Genomic DNA, 27,564 nt, shown 5'->3' with positions numbered 1-27,564 from the left:
GAAGCGGGAGTATGAGATTCATATGGGTTCGAGATGTGGCAGGAAATCCTAATTTAGGAATTTGAAATAATTATAGCAATTTATCAATAGTTTATTGAGTCGAAGTTTAGTGACGATGCAAACAGCGAGACAGCTAACGATCACAATCACCCTGATTAGCCAACTTATTTAGCTAGTCACAGCAATTGGGATTATTAGTTTTTCGTAATCGATCAGCTGCTCAAGTAAGTAGATTGGTTAGTTGAAATAAAATGACGAAATATAACATATAAACCTATCTATTTTTATTTCACATTTTCAAGATAATTTTTTCATACAAGATCTATTAAAATAAATAATTATTTTTTAACATAAACTTTATATTTACCTATGACTAAAGGTGTATAGTAAAATATATTTTAAAAGTAAATATACATAATTTTATATAACTTATTTTTAAATTGAACAATGCACATATTAATAGCTAACTATGCACAGGTAGCTAGGTTTATTAAAATATAACAATTTTTAAAAATATTAAATTTATTCATGTGGATTTACCTCTGTGTTCCTACAACCTGCTAAACACTAGTAAGTAGGTACATACCTACCTACTGCTATTAATTTTCTACTTGTAGAAGTAGGTAAGCTTGCCACTAAGTACCTATGGCAGGATAGGAAGCTGCTAATTTCGTTAAGTATCATCTCACTGTGCGGTGATTATAATATTTAAAACGAGCTTTTAGTTAATCGACGATGGAAACTTCTTTTTTTTGAAAAGGCTGGTTTCGAATACCAAGATGGCGGTGGAACAACATTTTCTTCTAAACTTTTCAAGCTTACGCTTCCTTGGGATCTTTGTGACCCATGTCTTGCCGATACTCTAGATGATATGGTTTCTATATTATTAGTATTCATCCCTGAATTCGGGATGCAATATGGAATGTCTTTCATTTCTATCACTTCTACGTCACTCTCGCTAAGGTCTTTACTTTGCATGTGAGCCCTGTACGCCTCCGTGGTCACAGTAGTCTTAAACGTTCCTGTCATACGTCGGGATTTGTCTCTAAACAAAAGCTTCTGGAGCTCTTTTTTGAATTTAGGATGAGTGATTATGTAAATAAAAGGGTTGATACAGGCGGCGGTCTTGCAGAACAGAGCTGGTATCATTGAAGCCAGAGGCGTTATAAGATCTTTTCTCCCGAATATGCCCAGCAACGCGACTACAGCATAAGGCGTCCAAGAAACAAAGAACAATGCGATTACAACTATAACAAGGAATGCTAATTTTAATTCGGCTTTGCGTTTCGTTTTCTCTTTAACATGTCTCGATGAAAGTGTCTGTTCCTGATTTTTCGATGAAATGTTTCTTTTCCCAGCAACAATACACAAAATCCTCGTGTAACAAAAAGAAATTATGCATAACGGAGCCAGCCAACCGGCGCAAAAAAATGCAAATATAAAATAGCGAGGTGGAATTTCGTCAGTGAGGTAATCGAAGCTGCAGCTCGTTAGAAAACCTTCAGGTACATAGTGGCCGTATCCAATATCTAAGGCTGGTATGGTAGCAAAGATCCCGGCGTAGATCCAGGCACCGACCGCGAGCAGTCGAGCGCGGATAGCTGTGAGTGCCCTCAGAGGTTCAAGAGGATGCACTATGGCCCAGTAGCGGTCCAAAGCAATGGCAGTGAGAGTGGCTATCGATGTCGTACCGCTTAATCCGCCGGCGAACCCGTACACCACACAAGCTAAAACAATAAACAAACAATTATATTACCTGCCCTCTACATAGTCGGTCCGTTCGCGTTCGGTAACAACAGCCCAGCTACTTACTGTAGGTTTAGGTAGTAGGTACCTACAGAATTTATTATTAAAAGTAGGTAGGATGATTACTTTTAGATTTATTTTGATTTTAATTTCATTAAATTGGACAAATCTTGGCTTACCATATTTGCCTAAAGCTGGACCAAGATTAAATGAATTAAAAATGAAAATTGGAGTCTTTGCTAACATCAGAAAATCGCTAAGAGCTAGGTTGGCCACGAGGATATTTCCAGGAGTTCGCAGTGTACGGCATCTGTAAAGAACAACCATAATTTATTTCTCTATGTTCGTAACTTATATTATTAGGTACCTAATGTTACTATTAGGTAATATTTTCCCAATGTTCGATAGCCTATCGCTTTGAAGGCACGAATCACACGAATCTCTAAAAATACTACCAACTTAAAAGAATTTTGTTTTAATATACCTACTTCAATAGATAGAGTATTTTCTTGGGGAATGATCCTCAACATAATATATGTATCTAATCAAAAGAAGAATCACTGCCATAGTCATTAGTGTACTAAGCAACCGTCGTCGGGAACGTTCTACGCACGCGATTCTATCACGGATCACCCTGTCCCGATTACCAAAGGTTAACTGGAAGAGAATATACCTCTAGCTATTAAGTTCGCCTTTGTACATTCTATTTTTAAGTGCAATAAAAAGTTTAAAACAAATCTAAAACCCCTCGGGAATGCCGAGAGGCTTTTCAAAGAACAAGCCTTCGCCCGAATTTTTTGTCAATCTTAGCATCTGAGTGTAGTTTGTAGTCAAAGGACGAAACTCAATTTCATCAAACCGGCTACTGTCTAGGCAGACTTGAATCAAGGTCGTGAAATGTGAATATATTATTAGAATATTTTTTTTTTTTACATGTGCTTTACACCAGAAAACTTCTTTCGTCGTCCATTCGTAGAGTTTCACATATTTTGAAGTTCTTCACTAAGCCTCGTAGACTTGCTTTATTAAAATTCTCCTTTGAAACCTTCTGACTTCTAAACTTTATCAAACACTATCGGAGGGACAAACGCATTAGAGTAAATTATGAAATTGTTCTGTGCTACATTGGCTGAGGTAGGTATGTACCTAATCTTCCTTTTTAATATCTAATTTTTAGGGCCAGCGGGAGGGTAATAATTAGTAATTTAATTTTTTTGCTACGCAAATAATGAGAATAAAAGAAAATTATTAACACCAATTAAAAGTAATATTTTATTCATCACAATCAAATTCAAATGAAAATAACAATTATTTATTTTTCCGTTAAATTTATATTATTATGTAAATAATATCCTTATATTTTTCAGGCTAGTTCACGTGTTTGAGAATGGATCATTGGTTGTTTTATTTTAACACGTGCCGAACGGGCAATTGAAGTCATATTTTTCAGTAGGTAGGTACACAAATCTACAAGCAACGACGAAATCGATAAACGCGGTAAATACGGACTCGTGCAACACTAAATAGCGCGGGTGTGCGGGGCGAACCCCCTGCACGACTCACCTCATACCCCAATTGCCATGTCGATCAGTCGCGAACTATACATAATATTATTGTATCAATACTAAAAGCCCAAAGAGTTTTATAAACCTAAGGTACCTAATAAAGCGAGAAGCCGGATCACGTCAGCTAGAAGAATTTATATAGTAAGAACTAAGTTCGTACCTACAGGTAAATTGCTTCAAGCTAGCTTGAACGTTTGTATTCAACAATATAAGTGAAATGCTACCACGAATGAGAGACGAAATGAGAATTCACAATTTTAATATTGTCATTCACATTGTCAGGAGGAATCGATGTTCGAAGTGTAGTACCTAAATGAAATTCTATCTGGACGTGTACGTTTACCAATTTAGTTTTCCATTAACCTCTAAGATTACAATCTTATAAAGTTTATTAAATTATAAGCATGCGACTTCATCCACGTGCGTGGATTTAGGTTTTAGAATTTCTCTTTCAAGTTCCGAAGTAAAAAGTAGCATATGTCCGTCTCCGGGATGCAAGCTTTTTCTGTACCTTTCGTCAAAAAGTTAAACGGATGAGCGGTGACTCTGTTACTGATAAAAAGACAGACACTTCGTTGGTTAAGAGACGTTAATCCAAGTTTTTATAATTGGTGTCATGGATGACCCAAATTAAGGAAGACCAAAGTCTCTTAATTCAGGCGTTTTATTTCTTTTTGTGCACGTAAACACAGCCTTATTAAATAACGGGACGAAATAACCCAATAAACTTCAGTATCTATTCTGAAATCGTAAACAAGAATCAAGAATCTTTTTATGTTCGAGAAAATTTTATTTAGCAACTATTATTTCTCACAAATATTATAAAAATAAGTACTTACTATGCTAAAAAATAAAGACATAACTATTATGCAACCGTACCTATGTAACGGTATCAAAAATCTTTAACTGCAATTGTCATTTTCTTCAATATTAACGCCACAATATTTTATCAAATAGGTAGTATTTAACTGTTTAGGCCAGCTGACTAACCGACTACTCTTTAAATGGGCTACGCCAAAAGACTTGCTCCGTTGCGTTGTCCCTTCATTCAGCTTCACCTATTTGACCTTTGTTTCCGGCGGGGATGTTGCTGGAGTAAATTGTCCGGTTTTGATGCATTCCTTATTTGTTGGTTATACATGTTTAATTATCAATTTGTGTATTGGATGCATAATCATTATAATTGATTTTAAGTAGTTTAATTGATGGGTGCATTATGATGCGAAATTCCCTTTTTTAACTGAGTTGTATTGTATTGGTTAAAATATGTATGAGGAGATTTACTAGTAGTAGGCAATACCCTAGTATTAGGCAGAACTACCTAATTATTGAGCAATTTCCGAGCTACGATTAACTAAGCTTACTAGGCATCATATGGCGGGCAGGTAATAGGCATCCTTTTTCTACAGGGAGATAATTAAACTATTTAGGCCGGTTTTATCGCTGACCTTACTTATATTATAACTTTTATATAAAATTTACTTTGATACTAAAGTAAAGAGCTTCAACTTAATTTAGTTGAATTAGCTATTAAATATTCATCATCATCATCATCATCTCCACCCATCGCCGGCCCACTACAGAGCACTGATCTCCTCTCAGAATAAGAAGCGGCCAAAGTCAGAGTCAGAGACCACGTTGGCCAAGAGCAGATTCAACTCTCAGGAATGCAGGTTTCCTCACGAAGGAGATGTTTTCCTTCACCGTCAAAGTAAATCATACTTAATTGCTTAAGTCGCATATAGCTTTGAAAAGTTAGAGGTTCGTGTCTGGGATCTAACCCCGATTGGTCGGGGCCCACCGGGTACTTGTAGTTTTATACCTAAAAATCGCGGAGTGCGCCCGGCTTGCTATAAGGTACTATGTACAATATATATATTTTTTATATATAATAATTATATATTAATAATTATAGCACAAGCTTAAGACCCGGCGCACTACCATTCATCTGAATTGAACACTGAGTTAGCAAATCGTGCTTGTCGGTATTCTCAAAGCACTAATCGATCAGTTTCACGGTACTATATTGATCATTAATATCTACTTGCCGTTATGTATAACCGACCCAGCTACTAGTATATAATTTATATTTACCATCTTACAAACGCCTCATAATCTATCATGAGTGACTTTATAATTTAGTTATTATCATTTGTTTAATAAATTATTTTTTACTCATTTCATTTTCATATAGAGTAAGTACCCATAGAAGTACCCTATAATAATATAACAATTTGAACAAACTTATTCCAATTGCTACGGCAACGCTACGGAACGCTACGACGCGGGCGTCGTTATTACAGCCTCGCTACAGTATCTCTACACCATCGCTACAATATTGTAAAAACGAAAGTTTATGTGAATGTATGTTTCTTATTCTTTCTTGGTTTGGTTGAAATTTGGAATGGAAATAGATACCCTGGATTAACACAGGCTACTTTTTATCCCGAAAAATAAAATAGTTTCCACGGGATTTAAATAACCTAAATCCACGAGAACTATGTCGTGAGCATTTTGTAGTACTTTTATATGCCTACCACCGTAATTAACTACTAGATTTGCCGATACTCTCTCACTGTTGGCTGAATAAACTTTTATTTATTTATTTATTTAAATGCATTATTGCAGCGAGGATACCAAGAATTCAGCCAAACACAAAAATTGAGATGGTAGCAATATGATAGTCTCAACTTTCGCAATCGACCATCTGGTTCTTACCTACCAATCATAAAGTATGGTTCCGTAATCATTGCTTTTAAAAACACATCTATTTGAAGGTCAACTGAAAACACGAAGTTTTTAGAAATAAAGCTGAAAACAAGTTTTTTGTTGAATTATTTATCTCACTGTAGGTACTGTTATTTTAATTCCATTACAAGTGAGCCCTTGACTGCGATTTTTATACATCGATGGATTTTACCCGGTAAAAAAGCGGTATGACTGTTTTTAGGGTTCCGTACCCAAAGGGTAAAAATGGAGCCCTATTAATGTCACTCTGCTGTCTGTCTGTCTGTCCGTCTGTCTGTCTGTCTGTCTGTTCGTCAGTGTGTCTGTCTGCGTGTCTGCGTGTCTCTAGCTCGTAGACGAAATAAGTTACAAACCTGAAATTTTGGTATTTGATGTAGAAAGTTGACCCAAAACCAAATATTGAATTAAAAATTCAACTTAATTATTTTTCAGGAGGGCTCTCGCCTCCCATACATTAAAAAGGAGGCGAAAAAAAAATTTTCTTATCGTAGTGTGTGGGTATCATTGTTTAGAACTCATTGAGGAAGGAAGCAATATAAAGAAATGAGGGGCATCAAAGTTGTCAGTTTCAGATCATTTTTGTGACGAGGCCTATCTCAAAAACCAATCTAGTTAGGAATATGTGATTTGGATATGTTACGTACTATGTAACCCCAAATAATCTCTTCGATACTAAACATAAGAATTACGTTGGTTTAGGTCACCCGAGCTATAAAATAATATTAATATACGATACTCGTGTCTTGGGCGACGCTGTGCAATAATAATAATCACAGCGATTCATTCTGGCACTAACTCATGCCGTGCAATAATGGACTGCTTAAATAAGTCACACGTATCGTAACGCACTATCAATGTTATAAATAAAATTGCTGACGACTTGCCGTGCCCTTGTGGAAACCCAATTTCGAAATGATCAGGTTTCGGTATCTCAGTTGCTGGATGTTAATTTTATAAGTTAATCTTTATAAGATACTAGAGGATGCCCGCGACTTCGTCCGCGTGGATTTAGGTTTTTAAAGATCCCGTGGGAATTGTTTGATTTTCCGGGATGAAAATCCGGGCCTATGTCAATTACAGGGATGCAAGCTACCTCGGTACCAAATTTCATACGAATCGATCAAGCGGATAGGTATTTAGGAATCCCGCGGGAACTGTTTGTTTTTCCGGGATAAAAAGTAGCCTATGTCCTTCCCCGGAATATATCCTAAGTCTGTACAAAGTTTCATTAAAATCGGTTCGGCGGTTGAGCCCTGAAAGCGTAGCAGACAGACAGACAGACAGACACACTTTCGGATTTATAATATTAGTAAGTATGGATTACGTTCAGTTATTGTTTACGATCGCCCTACTTCAATGGTAGGTACGGAGTCAATAAAAAGTGGGCGGTGTGTACTATGCTAATATAGTTGTAACTGAAACAAAGTCACGTACTATAACGATCGACCTTACCCCGGAATAATGATTTCGTTTATACAAGTAAAACCGCTTTTTATGTTCTGAACCACTCTTCACGAAGGCACACCACTTCCTTGCTTTTTACCTGATTATGGATCATCATTAACATCTCACAGTCAGGTCTCCTCACAGAATGAGAAGGTTTTAAGCCATAGTCCGCTACGCTAGCCAAGTGCGGATTGGCAGATTTCACACACCTTTCAGAACATTATGGAGAACTCTCAGCGTGCAAGTTTCCTCATGATGTTTTCCTTCACCGCTATAGCATGTACTCGTAACTCCGGAAAGTAAGAGGTGCGTGCCCCGGATCGAAGCCATGACCTCTCGTGTAATAGGTAGACGTCGATAGGTAACCACTAGGCTATCACGGTGGATTGCAGATGGGTTATGGTATTAACTGTTTCTGCTTTTGGATTCGTTTCACGGTTATTTCTTTCGAATAAATAAAGAGTTTTGTGCGTTGTGCCTTAGATGGGTACCTCTACTTAAAGTTTTATTTAATTTAGATAGGTCGATACTGAAAATTTTAGGTTTTTATTACCGGTCCAACCTCATAAACAAATCATTCACCTCATTAAAACTGACTATCTAAGAATCCCTTCCGATACAAACGCAATAATGTTTCAATAAACATTATTGTATAGGACCGATTTTACCTTGGTATACATAAATACCCCGCCTATCTACCCGCTGAATTTGATGTTAAAAAACCAAAATTATCTTAGAAGTTTCCACAACTTTTATAATATAATCAGTATCGTGTGAAAGATAAGCAACTCTGAAACATAAACTTTCGAGACACGCATTTATAATATATATTTCGTCCTTGATGTTTAAATCCTTGAAATGTTGTCGCTGGATATGCGAAATGTTACAAGTCTTTTATAAACTCTCGAGCTCCGCTCTTTGTTGACTAGACTGCTTTTAAATTGAATTCGCAATACAAATATATAAATTACAGGAACATCGGGGTTGTTCTGGGTCGGATCCCTGGAACTAAGAGCAAGAGCAAGTGTGTTAATAATGACTTCCGACCGCTTCAGGATTTGTAAAGAGTTTTATATAGAATGTAACAGGATTTATGAAAGATTTTTGGATAATATAATGCTAGAGAGCCACTCTGGGAATCGACTCCATTGAGTTTCGGAAGTAAACAATCGCGGTATTCTATGAAAAGCAAAAAGTTTATTTTTAGGCAAAGTACCTACTGAAGGGTTGAATTTCTGCGTAACAAGCGATGAAAATTATACTATATATAGCTCGATTACCACTGACTCACTGACTCATTGACATAATTGTTCTCCTAGAAAGAGAAGGAAAACGATATAATAATGTAGGGGAGTTGTGTTTGGGTGGGGGAATCGACTGGGGAAAAATTATGACATTTCGGAAAAACAAGATGGCGGCCGACGTGATTTTTGCAGCTCCGTTGTTTTCCAACCGATTTCGTTGAATTTTGCAAACTTTGAAGAAAGTAGGAAACGATTAATGAAAAATGTAGAAAAAATCTGAAAATCAAGATGGCGGCCGAGCCGTAGCGTTTTCAAAATTTTGATTTTTCGACCCCGAACCGCGGCGCCACAGATCCGAAACGGGGTAGTCGAGGATAATTATTTCTTCGTGTTTCGCCCACAATTATCCTGTATTTTGACAGAACGGGAGTGGTTTTTAAAAATTCAAGATGGCGGCTGTCATGGCGGCCGTTTTGTTCGAGGTACGAAAAAACGCAATTTTAAAAGTTAAATATCTCAAAGTTGGCAACATCGGAGCGATTCGGCTTCTATGAAGCGGTTGTACGTATAGACTCGAGGTATAAATCGGTGGGAAAAAATTACCCCATTTTTAGGGAAATTTCAAGATTTTCGGGAAATTGTACAAAATCGAAATACGGACTTTTCGCAAAATCCGAGTATGAGCGATTACGTGTTTTGCTCGTACAAATGACATTTGGGTACTTTTGTCACCGGAGACTGGCAACACTGGAATTTATCAAAGTAAAAGTGATTTTCGACACGGTCTTTTTCACGGTATCCCCTTTCGCGTGGGTGCGAGCGAGAGGAAAGATTGAAACGTCATCGGGAGCGGTATATCCTGTAGTTAATAGGAAAATTATGAAACCGTGTAAAATCTTTCTGTGAAACGAGTTGGCGGCCATTTTGTATTTTTTTTAATTTTTCGAAATTTTGATCACGTTTTTGAGACAGTTGGCAACATTTTGGAAAGTCGACATGTATCAATCGATTGTGTGACTCAACCAGCAGTATCGAAATATGTAAACAGTGTTGCCACATTTGGGGAGATTTTCGAGATTTTCCCCAAAAACTCCTCCTGTAAAATTTTGTATGGAATTTTTTTTTTTCACTGATGGTTTCGTATAGAAAACAAAAAAAAAATCGAGGAAAAATTTGGAAATAGCTGATGATCGAGGATGTCGGAGACGGGTGAAGGGTCCGCTCAAGGTATTGAAGATAGGTGGGGGGTGCTCGACCAAATGTCATTCATGACATCATCCAATTGCCAAAAAGCTGAAAAAACATTCAAAATGGCGAAGAAAAGATGGCCGCCATACAAATTTCGCCGGCGTCCAGCTCGGAGGGTATAAAAGATGGAGGTGCGGTTTCTTGGCAAAAGAGGATCAGGATCCAAAGGTCTACTCGATGAATAGAAAAAAAATTCAAAATGGCGGAATTTATTTTCCCATACATTTTGTATGGCGAATATTGAATGTCTCATTCTCCTAGAAAGAGACGGAAAACGATACGATAATGTAGGGGAGATGTGTTCGGGTGGGGGAGGCGAGTAGGGAAAAATTATGACATTTCAGAAAAACAAGATGGCGGCCTATATGATTTTTGCAACTCTTTTGTTTTCCAACCGATTTCGTTGAAACTCGCAATCTTAGAAGAATGTAGTAAACGATTAATAGAAAAAGTGGAAAATTTTGGAAAAACAAGATGGCCGCCGTACAAATTTCGTCGGTGTCTATCTCGGAGGCTATAAAAGATGGAAGAGTGGTTTCTTGGCAAAAGATGATCAGGGTCCGAAGCTCTACTCGGTGGAACAAACTCTGCATGCTCGCGGACCACTTTAGTGGTCCGCGCACCCACGCAACCAACTTTATTAACCTCAACTACCCCGTTTTTACAAAAAATGATATGGATGTCGTTTTCAGGGTTTTCCAGGGTGCTGATTTTGACAACGACATTCATTTTTAAATCCAAGATGGCGGATTTATATTTTCTACAAAAAATAGAAATGCCTGTCATTTTATGGGTTTTTTTGGGGTGAATTAATCGGGGTTAATAAATAAATTTAGTTTTATATAATAAAGTCTACCTTACCACGTCACGCGAGCTGCTTTAGCAGCTCGCGCACCGAGCAAAAGCTAGTTCTAATATAAGACAGAAATAAAAAACGGCCAAGTGCAAGTCGGACTCGCCCACGAAGGGTTCCGTTTGCACCATCTACCATAAATATGTGAATTAGTAAATTAATTTATTCGTGAACACGTTTTAATAATTTTTTTCTGTGATGTAACCACAAATTCACGGTTGTCGGATTTGTTCTTTTACTTGTGCTACCTAGCAAATTTCATGATTCTAGGTCAACGGGAAGTATCCTAGTGGTTTTCTTGTCAGACAGATGGACAGATGGACAGACGGACTGACAGACAGGCAGACAGACAGTCAGACTGACAGCCAAACAACGGACAGACAGACAAACATAATGTGTAAAGTGCAAAAATGTGTAAATTCTGAAAAATTCGCTAGTTCGGTAGTTTCAAATACCTTTAATTCGTCATAGGTATATAAGAAAATAAATCATTCTTCCATCGTGGTAGTTATAAAAGAGTCGCAGATAGAGACTACAATGATAGGCGAGTAGGTACAATGGAATAATTTACAAGCAATAATTGCTTCATCATCAGCGTACTTTGAGGAGCGCATCGCATGCTCTGTAATCTGTATATTATGCTATGATCATTTACTCGTATGACGTATCTTGTACATTTTTAGTGTTCCGTACCTCAAAATGAAAAACGGAACCCTTACAGGATCACTTTATTGTCTGTCTGTCTGTCTGTCCGTCTGTCTGTCCGTCTGTCCGTCAGTCCGTCCGTTCGTCTAGAGTCTGTCGTGTCTATCCAGAAAACCTATAGGGTACTTCCCGTTGACCTAGAATCATGGAATTTGGCAGGCAGGTAGGTCTTATATAACACGTGTGAAGGAAAAAATCCGAAAACCGTGATTTTGTGGTTACATCACAAAATAAAAAATTAAAATGTGTTTCAATTTTCAAAGTAAAATTTTTATGCTTTGATTTATCGTGCAAAATGTCTCGGTGCGCGAGTCTGACTCGCACTTGGCCGGTTTTTTTACCTGAGCTATCTGGCTGCTATATGGCTAGGTACTATCTACTAGCAGACACGCACTTTCTATTTTCAGAGTAGGTACTCTCGTCCAAATCTCGTATTAGAAACTAATAATAATAATTAAGTATCTATAACTTTCACATTGATAAAGTTTATATTTGAGTTTAGATAGTGTTCTTTTATCGTCAGCGTACCTATGTATAAAAATGCTTTTTAGGTAGATAATGAAGTTATTTCCAGACCTATTGAAAATTTTACAAAATAATGATGTTACCGAGTTGTTATGCCTGTACAGTCGGAATCCGTATTCATCTGAAATTTCATTTTGCGAATTGCTCTCCATTATACATTTTTCTTCCTTCAGCGGATTGTTGAAAGAAAGTTTATTACTGTAGTAATAAAATTAAAAAGACTTACAGCCTGTTCCCACTAGTCGTCTGTTAGGCCCGGATTTTAATCAGATGTTCCAGTGGTAGAACATTTTTTATGAAGCTATAAGTATTCACACTGGTCTGAAACCGATTTTGTGTAAAAATGTTCTGCCCCTGATCCGCTTAAACATCCGGGCCCGACAACGGACAAGTGAGAACAGGCTGTTACCCATCTACCTATCTACTTATTCAATGTTATCCATAATTAGGTATGTAATAGTCTGCTATTTTTAGGTTACTATATTTATTCATATACAATGATTGCAGAGTTTTATATGAATTTCTTTTATTTTCTTGATTATTCTAAAGGATACCTGCGACAAACTAGATTGGCCATAACTTGCAACCGTTTCAATCTGTTGACACCGGACTAGCGATAATAATATTATTTGATACGGGTCCCTGTTTACCTTCGTCAGAATACCTATTCTTGATATGTGTTCATTGGAACACATGCAGTCTTGTCATTGCTTCTTTTGTACTTTTCCTTCTTATCAGGACCAGAATATTACTAAATACAGTATTCTGTTTACTCTCTCATTTATTTACTTTTCTCATTTTACCCTATTTTTAAAAAATGTTCACAAAACTAAAGTATCAGAAACAACAAAAAATGAAATAACAGAAACAACAAAATAAATAAATAAAAGAAACAACAGAAAACTAAAGTAACGGAAGAATAAAAATATGGTATAATGGTTCGCACTAGCAGCGGGGTGGGTTGGACCCAAGCCGCCAGTAGTCAGGGCTCCAGAGTGAAGAACCTCCTCACAATGCGTGCCGTCTCAAGAACCACTGCCTTCTGTATCTTACCCTTGATCCAACAGTTAAGCGAAAGTTTCTCAACTGATACAACTATCGGTACAATAATCGCTGAGTCAACACTCCACATGGCGGTAATCTCGTGGGCCAGGTCCAAGTATTTCGATACTTTTTCTTTTTCTGCTTTCACTAGATTAGCATCATGTGGAATAGTGACATCAACAATCATTGCTCGACGCGCTGACCATATTATTTCTATTGACCATATTGTTTGTTATACAGTAACTATTTGTTGTTAATACAATAATATGTAACTACTACCTACTCATAAGCTTTTCTAAATATTGGAGTGTTTAAAAGCAAGAAGGGGTCTCAGAAAACAAATCTAAAGAGAGCGAGCGTCCAAGGCATGCAGCGCACGCGGTGCACACTCAAGTGAGCGGAAGATAGGTACAGCAATCTCATCCAAAATAACTCGGTTCGTTAAACCTTGAGTTTGCTTCAAACTCCCCAGAGTTATAATTTAATTATTATTACTTCGCAATCGCTTCAAATAAAATAAAAAACATCGAGGGGATAACGTCTCATCCTTCAAAGTCATCATTGGAGTTTGTCTGTCATTTGAAGCATCATTATTTATCAGAGATCGAGGTCAAGTCCAAATGTATCTAGAATAACGAATATCATAATAATATGACGTAGTTATAAATAGGAAGTAAGTATTTGTACTATTTATTGCTTTTAGGTTGGGTAATAAAATTTGTAAATGGATGTAGGTCGCTGAAAACTGTCTTCCGCTAGCTATTTATACTTGTGGCCGAATGCATTTTGAAGCATTTGAGAGTCTATGAGAGAGTAAGAAAATATATAACGTGCGTGCCTATGTCTGGCACTTCGCGCACACACTTCTGCACACATTTATATTTACATTTTAACATTTGCTTGATCGGGACGAACATCATCATTTATAATCCACTTTATTTTGATTATGCTCAAACCTCGAAATAGTTTTCTTATGCATTTAAAGAAACATCTCAAAAGTGCAACGAGTTTCTTTCGAGTAATTCGAAATCGGTTGTACCTACCTACACGATTATAAGCTAAACAAATCATAATTCTTCGTTATGGGGCTGTTTGTATAAAAGCGCGCAGCAGCAGAAAAACATATGATAAGTGTGGTGTTTGAAGACGTTAAAGCTTCAGAATTCTAAATACAGCTAGAAGTGGTAAAGGTACAGTGAGATTGTCACCGCACAGATGTGTAGTGAAACATCGGTACGCGCTAGATTAGATAATAGTATTTTTTTCCCGTCACCATTATCGTTTCATTTACGTTGATTGTTATAATGTCTTTTAAATTATTTTTGGGTATATGAGTGAATTGCTAAAAATTACTGACAGATGCCCCCCCCGCTATTGAAGTAAGCTACATCTATCCTCATCTAATTCTGTGGTTAAAGCCATTGCCGGGGTTTATCTAAAATATATGACCCAGGGGAATCTGAATTGATATAATTGAACAGTTCAACCGTTTATTCTTGTTGCGGGATATTTGTTTATTTAATTTTTAAGTAGATTGTTATGGGCTATGGCTTTATATAAACCTGACACCTAGATTAATCCTGTAAAATTATTTTTGTGGAATGATGTTGATTGCGAATAAATAAGTAGGTATTACATAGACTGGGGATGCTAACTTTAAAGAATTAGCATTCATTGATTGAAATCACGAAATTTGGATTCAATTTCAGTACAATTTAGGTCGTTTTGCTTGGAAATGTTTTCAGATTTGCATGCAATGAGTCAAAAGATAATAAGATATTGTGTGTAACGATAGATTGATTGGCTTTTGAATCATCTATCATTCATTCCGTGTTGGACCTAATTATTGAAAATGGCTATAATAAAAACAACCCTACTCAGTAATTACCTCTCTATATACCTACCTAGTTAATGCCTAAGAAAGGTGTGCGCTTTCTTTCTAATTAGGTAGCTCTTCTTTTATTCAGTAGGTAGGTACATGGCTAGGTATCTAAATTGTAATCAAATAAATGTCTTAAATCTTTGTATGGTGTTCCATAAACATATAGCTACTAGGTAGGTATACAACGTGATTTATTACGTATTACGCACAGAGACGGACAAGCAACTATTATTATTATAATATTCTGTGTTAGCAGTCTTGGCCGCACTAGGCCATGTAGCACCAACCGCGCCCTTCTCAGCTCTTCATTTACAGAGACAATTAATTCATTATATGATTATGAATTCACTTTCAGGCCAACTATTACTTATCAAAATCAGTTCCGAAGCTAGGTTGTGAAGGAAGTAAGAAACATCGAACAGCAAAAACATTATTATTTAACATCTGTTTCTTTGTTACCACAAAAATAGGTACCTATCTTTTACTAACCTCCGCATTTACATTGATTGTGTAGTTTCATGTTCGCATCAATATATTTTTGCGACAATTAGCCGCCTCCAATATCTGGTCTTAGGCTCGGGCCTGATTGGCCTAATGGAAAATCCGCCTCCGCCGATTATGATTATTGGTTCCATTTATATTCCTTTCTACGCAAAGGAATATATAAATAGAACCCTTTCATACCAAAGTGCAGCTGACGCCCGATTTTACAATAATGGAAGTGACAATCGGGGTAAACGGACACCGCCGCGCCGCGCACCGTCGCGTCGCCTCGTGCGTGGTTATAAAACTATAGGTACCTAGGTTACTATAAATGTCTGTCTGTAATTACTAAAATATCTGGCTTATAAGCATTTTTTTCCAAGGACAAGTTAATTATCCTTGAGATCTCACCTAGTGGTACGATGCAGTCTTCAGAAGGAAGCGAGTTAATTTAGAAGCGGTGTGGCGGTTCCACGCGGCATTGGAATGCTAAAAATATGCTTGACGGTACATCTCCGCCTTTAGGGTGGATGGTAACTGGTAACTATCCACGACAGAGGCCTCTTAGCAGACCAGACTAGAGACAATTACAAAATTATATAATTAAACCTTCCTGCTGGTAATTGCATAAATAATTACTTTGAATTTTTCTATTTAAAATACATACATAGCTACAGTCAATTGTATATTTTATTAGATTGTAAACTTCCTTCATAGTCTAGTAAAGTTATGCAGATTTTCAAGAATTTAGGGACATAATTCCGAAAGTTTTGAAACTTTGCAATATTGTTCGGGAGGGTCTACAAATGGACATAACAAAAGTCTTGATGGATAGGGCATGAGCCGGAGGGGTGGGAGAGGTAACACAACTTTTTATTAAAGGTTTACAATATACAAAAGTAGCTTATGGAAAAGTGTTGTTATGTTTAAATGTATGTATTGTTGTTATTTATGTATATATTGTTTTTCTGATGTATCGTAATTTATTGGATCTATGGAAAAATTATTAAAACAAAAAAAGGAAATTAAAAATTATCTTTAAAATATAAAATATATTTTATTCTTAGTTTCCATAGCTTATAAAGTTAATTGGGTGGAATTCCGAAGTGAATTTCATCTCTAGTGGAAGATGCAATGGAAGATATTTTTAAACCCATTGAAGCTGAGTTCTTCGACGGGTAAGAGTAGGTATCCGATATATTGAGAAAGCGATATATCGGATATTCAGTCCATTCGCTTCATATAGTCATGTACTTCATGAATTTTTCATTTTTATCGTTTAAAAAAGAAATGTTTTATTTTTAAAAAAAAATTCATTCGCGTAAGAAGGCGCTGATGTGACTTTTACTATTATTTCTTGTTTTCTAATCTTTTTCGTAAAGAATTATACTGCCTGTTTTCTTTAAGGTAGCCACCTAAATAGGTAGTTTCCCCTAAAGCCAAGAGATTAAGAGATATTACTAAAACAATCGCTCACCTCCTATCCATCAGAGTTTGATGATGTTAATTTGTGGACTCTCCAAGTAATACTGTAAACTTTCAGAATAAATTTTAAATGTGTACAGAAACGAACTTTTTTCAGTTGAAGCATCAAGATATTACGATACAAGTATCAAAATATGGCTTCTTTATTTTCCAATATATTTTCTTGGTGCGCCCATTTTCTGCGAAAACAATATCAGCTATTTCATGCATGACTAAAATATTGCTTCGCTTGTCCTACTGCCACAATATATCTGTACCGCAGTGATCGAAATAGTATTTCCGCCAGTGCATAACACTATAAGAGCAATATTTTATACAGTAGGTAGATAGATACTGGTATAACTAGTGTCCATTTTTTCCGCGAAATCGTCACTGAGACATACACGAAATAGCAACTTCTTATTTCACTTGACTTCTTAATCACTGGCTGACTAATTAGACTGAACTGAACCGAACCGGACCGAACTCATGTCCACTCTTAACCAGTCCGGTCAAAACTACTTTCGCTGGTAAATGCGTATAAGTTTCGCTTCTTATCTGACAGCGTTCCCCGACGCGACGTCTGGATTTTATTTAATAACTCTACAAAAAGTTATAAAGAAATTATTATGGTCAAAGGAAAAACTTTCTATAAATTAGATGTTACCAATAAAAATAAAAACGAGCAACACAGCAGCTTTAGGTAATTTCTGTTCTTTTTTTTTTACCTAAAGCTGCTGTGTTGCTCGTTTTTATTAATGACCTGGCAGGGGGGGAGGTTTCTCCGCGTGTCCCTCTGACTAGCAGAGGGCACAGTGGACGAAGCGGAGGACGGGACGCGGGCGACGTGCGCGTCCCAGGGTCGGGGGACGCACTTCGTTGGTGCGTCCCGGAGGTGCGGTGGTGGGGACCGAGCAGGTCCCTAGTGGAGGGTCTGCCTCGGCAGACGTCGCTGGCTGGGTTGCGGTTGTTTGCTTCGGCCGTTCCCGTGACCCAGTCGCCAGGCGACGCGCAGTAGCGCCGCTGGGGTTTAGTGGGTATTCCGGTCGCCTCTCGGCCGGCGAGTCCCACATACCCTCCCTCCGGGGGGGATGCGTAAATGCATTCCCCAGCGTCAACAAAAAAAAAAAAAAAAAAAAAATTTCTGTTCTACTTAGGTATATAGTATTTATTTTATGCTATAAAATGTAAATACGTACAAATCTAAACTTTGTTTTTATTTACTTACATGGATATTTTATCTACTAAGTACTGAGTAAGACGCAACGCATACCGGGAGAGCCAAGGCGCGGCGTCATTCTTGGTAACGACTCAAACTAAGTTTTGGCATAAAGGCAACACGGTGAGCCAATATTACCCGTGTTTTGTTTTTAGTATATTTAATGCTATTTCCAACCGTGTATCAAAATATATGAAGCTGTAAGTTTTCAAAGAGACTCGACTTCCACTCCGTCTGTATGCGTCGGTTCTATAAAGATTTGTTAGTAAGCAAAGTCCTTCAAATCAAGATGGCACGCTGAGGGAGGCGTTCACAGAGATTTATTGTTTTTGTACTGTGGCATTATTTATTCAGTCACTTGGCTGGAGATTTAGATAAACCTCATATTCAGAAGGCAACTGGTAAACATGTTCTTGATAAAAAAATAACGAAAGGGTGGGTCAAAGGGTTCTTTAATTTACTTAAGCTATGCGTACTGTAATGCAACTTCAAAACTCTAAGTACTTCAAAAAGTCTGCTCGCCAAGTTGGTCTTTTGAACAGAACATATTTAAGCTTCCTCCAATACACACTGTGCCTCTTGGAGAAGAATTCCTAATTTCCACTTAGCACGGGTGTCTGCTGTAGGAAGAAGGTCAAGGGCTTTTCAAGTGCAAAGCTTCAGCGCTCGGCGCTCACGTCGCGCTTTGTCCACTTTGTTAAGAGGGGTCTCTCCGTCACTTGCTCCATACTAACGTAGTTCCGATTTCATTTGAATATTAGGCAACCAAAGTCCATGAAATTTTGCAGACATATTCTAGAAACTAATATCTGTGCCTGTGGTGTTTTAGATTTTTCCAAAAATATGTAGTTTTAAAATTACAGGGGTTCAAAGATTTATATGTGAATTTTTAAGACAGCGTAACTTTGAAACCGAATATTTTAACGGAAATCTGGAAAACCACAGGCATAGATATTATCCCGATGGATACAGGCATAGATGATATCCCGGAACGTTTCTACAAAATTCCATTGAGTATGATTGGTTAGTAGTCCAATGAAAGACGAACTACGTTTGTATGGAGCGAGTGACGGAGAGACCCCTATTTCGTTGTCATTTCATCTAGTGGTAACTGATTTTTCGGCTACTTTCAGCTGTCCGACTGAGTTGAAATTTTCTAGTCATGTCTTGTCACGTGTGGTTTTGACATCGATGGGTTTTGATGACAACAGATTACCTGCGACTCTGATGATGAAGGTGGAAGATAGAAATTGGAAAGGATTATTTAAATGATACGAAAGCTTTCGAATGAGTTGCCAAACAGCTTTGATAGAACTCTAATAAGTATTTAAAGCATAGATATAAATGTATTATTTGGATTTCTGTGATTTAAAGTGACTTTGTGAAGTGATAATGAAAGAAAAGAATAACCGGCTGAGTTTGTTGTGGGCTCTTCTCAGACTTAGGCGCGTTTGGAAGCCTCGTAGCTTTAGTTTTAAGTTTAAGTAATTAATTAAGAGTTCTAAATAAAGATTTTTCATTTTTTTTTTTAATTATCACCACTATATCATCTTTCAAATCTAACAAATACCTACTTTGAATAAATGATTTTGATTTTTTTTAAAGATCTCTGTGGTAGCATATTTAACAGGACAGTCGAATTTGGACTCATTTCCTCTCTATTAATGAGTAACTAACTAAAAGACGATGACAAAAGCCTGATGATGGAGGCAGTTAGACACTCCCTAATGGTATATAACAGAGTAGTCATGTTTGGCCTTATAATATACCTAACTATGTATTTTGTTTTCATGAGTAGGCAAAGTTTTAATATTTTTAAGTAACATTTATAAAGCTATTTTACTTATAACTTAGTATATAGACTGTATAAGGTCCATCGTATGATAAATATACAGCCATATTATCGTCAGATATAGTAAAAGTGACTCCGGCGGCAATTTATTGTTATGATAAAAATCAGGACTTGTGAACTTGTACATAAGTTAGGGTGAGTCCAATAGGCCGCAACAATAAAAGAGGGAGAATATGAAAGTGTAATAGGTATACATACGCACAGCAGGTATTAGGTATGACAGAATCATAGAGATCCAAATCACATTTTCAAGTTTTTGAGATAATATGGGACGCGTTTGGACAAGCCATTTAATTCCATTAATTCTAAAATGATCAGTCGAGATTTCTCAAGAAAAATAGTACTGAGTAAGTGCAATTGCATTTGTATAAGTGTGGCATGGAAGAATTATTGAACTAAAAAGCCGTTTACTGCAAACATTTTTTTTGAATCATCTCCAAAAAACATGGCAATTTTCAAAAAATAATGTTTCTTAAATAGAATGTTACGTAGGACTTAACTAAAAAACTATCTATACTTAATGCCTTATAGTGCATTCCTTTTAAAAATATTAGTTTTTGAAAATTCCCACGTTTTTTGTCATTAGCTCATAAGATATGTTTTGCAATTAACAGCTTGTCAAAATCTTTATTTTAAGAAAAATGCTACTTGGAAAAATAAAAATAAAAATACTGAAAAATAATGAAAGTTACAAAAGTTAAAAAGTGTTATTTCTTCTACGATGGTACGGAACTCTTTCTGTGCGAGTCCAACTCGCACTTGACCGATTTTTCGGGGGGTCGTGTACGATACATACCGAACGGAAGCAAATATTCTGATTCTGACTCACTGACCCATTCTTGCAGAAAGTAGCGGTATTTTTTCTCAAATCATTGTTCGAAGTGTCATTGAAAAGGTCTTTTAAAAGATTTCAATGACACAATTGAGGTTTCTTTTACCATTTTTTTTCGAGTTCCGTTCGCAAAATCTCAAATTTCTTTTGTCTTCCCTACTCATGTCTGCCTGCTTCGTATTTCTCACTACAGGTCGTAGACCCTTTCCGTTAATTTCATACTGGTAGAGATTTTCTTGCAATATTAATGCGGTGGACTCTATCTATATATATCTCATGAACTGTAATAGATAGAGAGTTGAAATTTTCTATTGCCGCTATTACAACAAATAATAAAAATACCAAAATAGCTGCCATTTTACAATGGTACGGAACCCTTCGTGTACGAATCAGACTCACACTTGACCAGTTTTTAAATTTGCTAAGTAATTTATTAATAAACACGATTGATGAATGATTCATAAAATTGATGAATAATATTATGTCTAATCTGTATGAAACCTAATCGGTTAGAGCTGCATATTGACATACCAGTTAGTCAGTTTGTCATATTTTTTACCCAACTGCGGCAAAGCCAAAAGGAAGGGCTATGATTTTAGCAGTTAATGTAAATATGTATGTATGTATGTTTTTATACAGATTCTGTGTGTTCCACCGTAGCGCCTAACTCCATTGCGATGTGATTGAAGGACAAACCAACAAACAAAGATACTTTCGCATTTATAATATGGATAGTGATAGATTAGTTTAGTAAATCCTTGGTATACTAAATTATGCCCACAATATTATACTTACCTAGTGATACGTTCGAATTCGTAGTAGCTATCTAAAAAAATATTCTTACTATATTTTCTAAGATATTTTCACAATTCGTAACGAATGTGAAATCACTTGGACAGTTTTGCGATATTTGAGAGTGTACTATCTGAAATTCTGAATACTAGAAAGATATATCGCCTGTCAATATCGTTCACTAGTGAACACTGTGTAGTGTGAATGTAAAATAATTTTTTTTTTATAATTTCAAGAGTAAAAAGGTGTTGTAAATAAATGAACTTGGTTTAAGATTCTTAACTTTAGAACAAAAGTACACCGGATATAATAAACCCACTGACAAAGTGCTAGAAAGAATATTATGTATATCTATCTACTTATCAGATTATTATTACTTAATCTATTTTTATCAGTCTTCCCACTTCGAAAGCCCGTTCTAATGCCGCTGAGACTTCCCGCTAAGTCAATCAAATCCTTTGAATAAAAACCCTACCAGAACTTTTTGATTTGCTGGAATCAAAAGTATTATTTCTTAATTTCCCTGGACACCTATTTGTTTTGTACTGTCATATCATCCTTGATGCAAGTGGCAAATGTTAAGCCGTCCATTGGTTTCGTGAAAAAGTTACATAAATCTGAAATGTCTATCTGTTTGTTACTTCTTTACGTCTCAACTACTCAACTGATTTCAACGTAATTTTCCAAAAATCTCGGATATTATCTGGAGCATACCCCGGCTAGCCGCCACTACCTACAGGTAAAAAATGTCCTATTAATACATGAAGAAAATCGTGATTAAGAAATCTGTACATAGTAAATAATTATTGCACCCTATCAAAACAAAACATATTTAAAGCAACGAAACGAACCCAAAAAAAGATACAGACATAATATGGTCGACCTGACTAATTTGTGTACAGGTAACTTAACTACCACTTACCTATACTAATCAAATATAAGAAATATACAGCGGGTAATTTAAATTACATACATTCAAGTTTATTTTGTGGTTTACAACAGCTGATGCTACTTTCTCTATTTCGAATTTCTTTGGGCTTTAGATCGATGCAGGCTTCATACGTTACACTTGTCCTCAATGATTACGAAGATGACGTGAGCTTGAAACTAATGATAGTCCAAATTTTTATATGTGAAGGTGTCTATCTATTATAGAGATGGAGCATCCCGGGGAAAGACATAGGCTACTTTTGTCCCGGAAAATCAACGAGTTTTTAAAGAACCTGAATCCACAAGACGCGGGTACTATCTAGTAAGTAATATTTTAAACGTAATTAAATTCTTATATTTTCCACTTTTGAAACATTGTGCAATGCAATAAAGGTGCATTTACACATTCGCAAAAGAGGGCAGATAAGTGGTTAGCTGGGACGCGAGGTACCTGATAAGTGACTAATAACATACCTACACCTATCCGGCCTCCGGTCTCGCAAACGAGCAGTGCCGAGATTATGTGCGACTTGACAATGACATTAAAGTGCTATATCCACGAGAGAGAGAATCGCAACGAGTCCGACTAAGTTTTGTTTATTCTGAGAGTCCGACCAACTATTTATCGGATAAAATCACTCGAAGTATCACCGTAATAGTATCGCCCTGTGGAGATAAGAGTTGTATCTTTGGTGGCACGGCAAGATTACCGCCTCGGTTCTCACGTGGAGATAGCGCCTTACATCGAGTATCGCGATGAATATGTAAATGTAGCGTTAGACAGATTGAGTTATTTGCGATGGCGACACGCGACAATTGAAAGACCACACTTTTCACTGCTTTTGTGTAGAAATGTATAGAGAGTAGAGACTGCGACACGTTATACTAAGTAGTCTTTGAGCTGCGCAACTGTGACATGGGACAATCCGCACTGCGTTGTAAAGAATGAATAAAATATATATGAAAGGATAAAGAGTATTTGAAGTGAGCGACAGTGACGACCGGCGCTTTGTAATTTGCATGCGACTCCGTTTCGCGTGTTGTCATCGCGTGCTGCGGTCGCGTAGCTCAAAGTATACATAGATACCTAGACTTATTTCAAATAGCAAAGATAATATTATAGACAGAGTAAAAGCTAGCGGTAATTAATTGATGAATGACAAAATACACGACTGGCCCTCTTGTTTACCAATCAGCCTGAGATCTTTTTCTCAGGAAATCACCATCTCTAGTATAACATTCCACATCTTCTTCTCTGCCTCAATCAACGAACCGGCCTTTGAGCTCTTTGCAAACTAAATCGTATTTTATTCTTGTTTAAAAGATTTTCCAAGCTATTTCAGTTCATGATGATTTGATTTACGAGAAAGTTATCTATGATAGGTCTTTCTAGTTCTGGCTTCAGACATTCTCCAAGAATTATTGAGGTCGCGGCTATTTTTTACTCATATTTTTGTTAATGATTTTTGACTGAAAAAGTACGAGTATTTCAAGTATTTTGTGTTACAATAACTCTTATGGTGAGACTGAGTGTGTGAAGCCTTTTACAGTGGGATTTCTTAACTTCAAGAAAAGAAATTGTACGAAGACGTGGTAAAGATTTCGAGGTCAGGGGCTCGATCCCGGTCCCGCACCTCTAACTTTTCGGAGTTATGGCGTTTCAATTAAAATATCACTTGCTTTAATGGCGAACGAAAACATCGTTAGGCAACCTGCATGACTGTGAGTTCTCCATAATGTTTTCAAAGGTATGTTAAGTCTGCCAATCTGTGCTTGGCCAGCACGGATATACCTTTACCTGTACATTCTAAAAAAATTGTGATTTATTTTTATGTATAATAGTTTTTGATTTATCATGCAAAATGTTGAAAAAAATACCCGAGTACGGAACCCTCGGTCCGCGAGTCTGACTGGCACTTGGCCGGTTTTTTAGGAAAAAAATCGCTTGGCCCCTGCCTAATGTACCTATTTAGCTCAGAGAGGCTCGTTGATATTTTTATTACTGTAAAATTTTAGACATTTTGTACAATGTAATCTATTAAAGCGGCCAACTCCTCCTACGCAATTTTAAAACCTGAATGTTTTCAGGTAAAAAAGTCAGTCGCCAAGACTAGAATGTTTTCTGGTCTCTTTCATGTCTCCTACGCACTAAACAAATCATCAACTCGCCGTGAAATTAAAACCAAATGTTTAAAATATTGCTTCGAAAATAAAAGAATTTCCGTCTTGGTGATTTTTTTTAAATAGAGTTGATAAAATAATGTCTTTCTACTTTATGTTGATAAGAAATTTGTCGAGAGATTAGTATAAGGTACCTCAATGTCACAGTTTCTTAGAGTAATTAGACGACAAGTGTAAATTAAAAATTTATAACACCCCCGACAAGTGAAGGTTACAGTAACTAGAAAAGAGCTGATAACTTTCAAACGGCTCTCTTCAAACACTCTCGATCAAGCCACCTTTTAAACAAAAAAAAAACTAAATTAAAATCGGTTCATTATCGGTTCGGTTTAGGGGCTACGATGCCAGAGACAGATACACAGATACACACGTCAAACTTATAACACCCCTCTTTTTTGGTCGGGGGTTGAAAACAAAATATACGAATGAGAACTATTGCTTGATAAGAAACATTATTTTCAATTCGGTTCAAATGCAACAATAAAATTAACTAGCAGTTACCCACGACTTCGTCCGCCTACATTTCCTAATTTCCCAAGAGATTGTTGAAAAAAAATCACTCTAAAATGAACTCACTCACTCTCATTCTCACCATAAGAATTCCATTAATTTTACCAAGTGTTACGGAACCCTAATAATATCACTATGCTGGACTTTATACAGCTTTCATACTGTTCGAGTTTGACAGTCGACCTCCATTTTACGCGCTTAGGGTTAGAATGTTGTAAAATCCTTTCTTAGCTGATGCAAAAGCTGGCTTCCTTCAAGTTAATAATGAAAAAATAAAATGTCCCGTATTTCATGCCCTATTTTACCACCGTCAAGGGAAGATTTTCAAATAAAAGTACCTACAGCTACCTACAGGTTTTTAATAATTAATTAAACCAACACTTGTATGGCAATTTTCATGTCAACTTCAAAAACATATTACTTTCACATAACTTTCTTACCCCTATTTCACCCGCTTAGGGGTGGATTTTCTCAAAACTGTTTCATAGATGACGTACCTTACGCTTTAGAATGAAACTACCTTCTAAATTTCAAGTTAATAACAATCATTAAAACTTTCCCATACAAACTTTCACATTAAGTGTATATAATAATTTGTAAAGTGTATATAATTACTTTCATTTTTTTAAGGTGTTTAATGTATATTTGTAATATTCAGAATTAGGAAAAATAAGCACATGTCAATAGAATAGGTGAATTGGTGTGTAGTGTTTGAATTGCCGGAAACGGAAATGCTACTCTCAATATAAAGCTTCCAGTGACGGTCAAGTTATTTAATATTATACGTATAATGTAGATACCGCGTACGAGGTAACACGATTACCACGATCCGTGCAACTGGGTCGAAATGTCGATAATTTAAAATCATACGTACCTATCCGCTATGTATATTAAATTACCAACCTAACGTACCTAGTCAAGTGCTTATTATACTGATAGTATTTACTTTATTTTATACTGACCTATGGTACATAAAGACGACGGTAAAGTTGCCGAGGCAGCCGGCCAAAGCCATCGCAATATACAGCCCGCCCAGCACGTAGTACACCGCAGGCTCGGGGGGTGGAAAGCGCAACCAGTGGGGGTTTATGTACTGTATATAGTCGTCTGTAAACAATCCATACTGACGCCACAGGTCTAAAGGCCAGCGCTGCTTAAATCTTCGAATTAATAGAGATTCTTTTGGCTTAATGATGAACTGTTCATCATTCGAACTTTTGTCGCGGATCACGTACCCGACATCGAATTCCACTGTATTTCTCTTCAATCTCGGCTTGAAAGATTTACCTACATATTTAGCCACGAAAGCACAGATTCTTTTACGCTTTTTCCACATTTTTAAATTAAAACAACGCCACAAAATCTCACTGTTACACTTAAAAGAATTCAAACATATGAAATAGTTAACGACACTTTCTCTCGAGTTGCCTTTGACTGAAGTCACGAGTTCACTTTTAACTTCCGGAAATGTGTCAACGTTTTTACACTTTATTTCCATCAAAAATATAATGACTATTATTTTTGTGGTCGGTGACATAATATATTCGGGCGGCGGCGGGAATATTACGATGGGACCGAAAAGTTACAATCAACGGGAGTACAGCCGTTCGGATTGCTTCCCGTGACGAAATGTTATTCTCGAGCGAATCTGTCATCCCGAACTGTTTTGGTACATGCGCTCAACTATTTTTGTTGTTTTATCACTGGACGTGTCTCATAGAGATTGTTATTATACCTACACGAGACGTTTAAGAATCGCAAAGTACCTACTTAATAATATTATTGCTATGATTGTCCGGGCATTGTCAGCAATGCGAAAAGAATTAAATAAAAATAAATTATTATTAAAAAATTGTAATGGCAGATTATAATTTATTAATTCATTTTTATTTATTTATTTAAATCAGCTCATAAAATATGTAGATACAATAGTATAAAAAAATTACAATAGAACTTCTTAAAATACTTACTTGACTATCTACTTACATACCTACTTACCTACATAATAATCTATTCTAATAAAAAATTATAAGAGTACCGTAGTATAATTTTTCGTAACAAGTTATGATTAATATTGAAGAAGTAGTGGGCCATTATTAAGTCGAATAAGCAGTACTTACGTAATATTATCAGGCCATTAATTGCGCACTGGTGCCCGAAAAAAAGATCCCGAGTACGATTACTGCTAGAATCGGTTTGTTAAATGACCGCGAAAATTGTCAATTGTCGGTCAAGCGATAAATAGGTATGTCTACTGCAGTCTTTTGTTGCTAAACTGCCAGCAAATTAGAGAAA

At 36.5% G+C, this 27,564-nt stretch overlaps 1 protein-coding gene across 1 annotated transcript; it reads right to left on the bottom strand.

Annotated features, from left to right (window-relative positions):
• Window positions 1-385: 385 nt before the first annotated feature.
• Window positions 386-26,906, bottom strand: LOC123867835 (opsin, ultraviolet-sensitive). Its single transcript, XM_045910128.1, has 3 exons — window positions 26,232-26,906; window positions 1,926-2,056; window positions 386-1,727 (listed from the first exon to the last, which is right to left on the bottom strand). The coding sequence occupies exons 1-3, from the start codon at window positions 26,804-26,806 to the stop codon at window positions 709-711; spliced, it is 1,725 nt and encodes a 574-aa protein (XP_045766084.1). The 5' UTR covers window positions 26,807-26,906; the 3' UTR covers window positions 386-708.
• Window positions 26,907-27,564: the final 658 nt, after the last annotated feature.

The sequence above is a fragment of the Maniola jurtina genome, chromosome 8 (genome assembly GCF_905333055.1).
Source record: "Maniola jurtina chromosome 8, ilManJurt1.1, whole genome shotgun sequence".
NCBI lineage: Eukaryota > Metazoa > Arthropoda > Insecta > Lepidoptera > Nymphalidae > Maniola > Maniola jurtina.
The sequence above is the reverse complement of the archived record's forward strand: the minus strand, read 5'-3'. Positions and strand labels throughout refer to the sequence as shown.

Bases quoted from the DNA above. Each gene is read 5' to 3' on its own strand.
- LOC123867835 (XM_045910128.1), bottom strand. From the start codon at position 26,806: ATGTCACCGACCACAAAAATAATAGTCATTATATTTTTGATGGAAATA. The intron at 2,057-26,231 runs GTCAGTATAAAA...TGTTCTTTACAG, and splicing joins GTCGTCTTTATGTACCATAG to ATGCCGTACACTGCGAACTC. The intron at 1,728-1,925 runs GTAAGCCAAGAT...TTATTGTTTTAG, and splicing joins TCCAGCTTTAGGCAAATATG to CTTGTGTGGTGTACGGGTTC.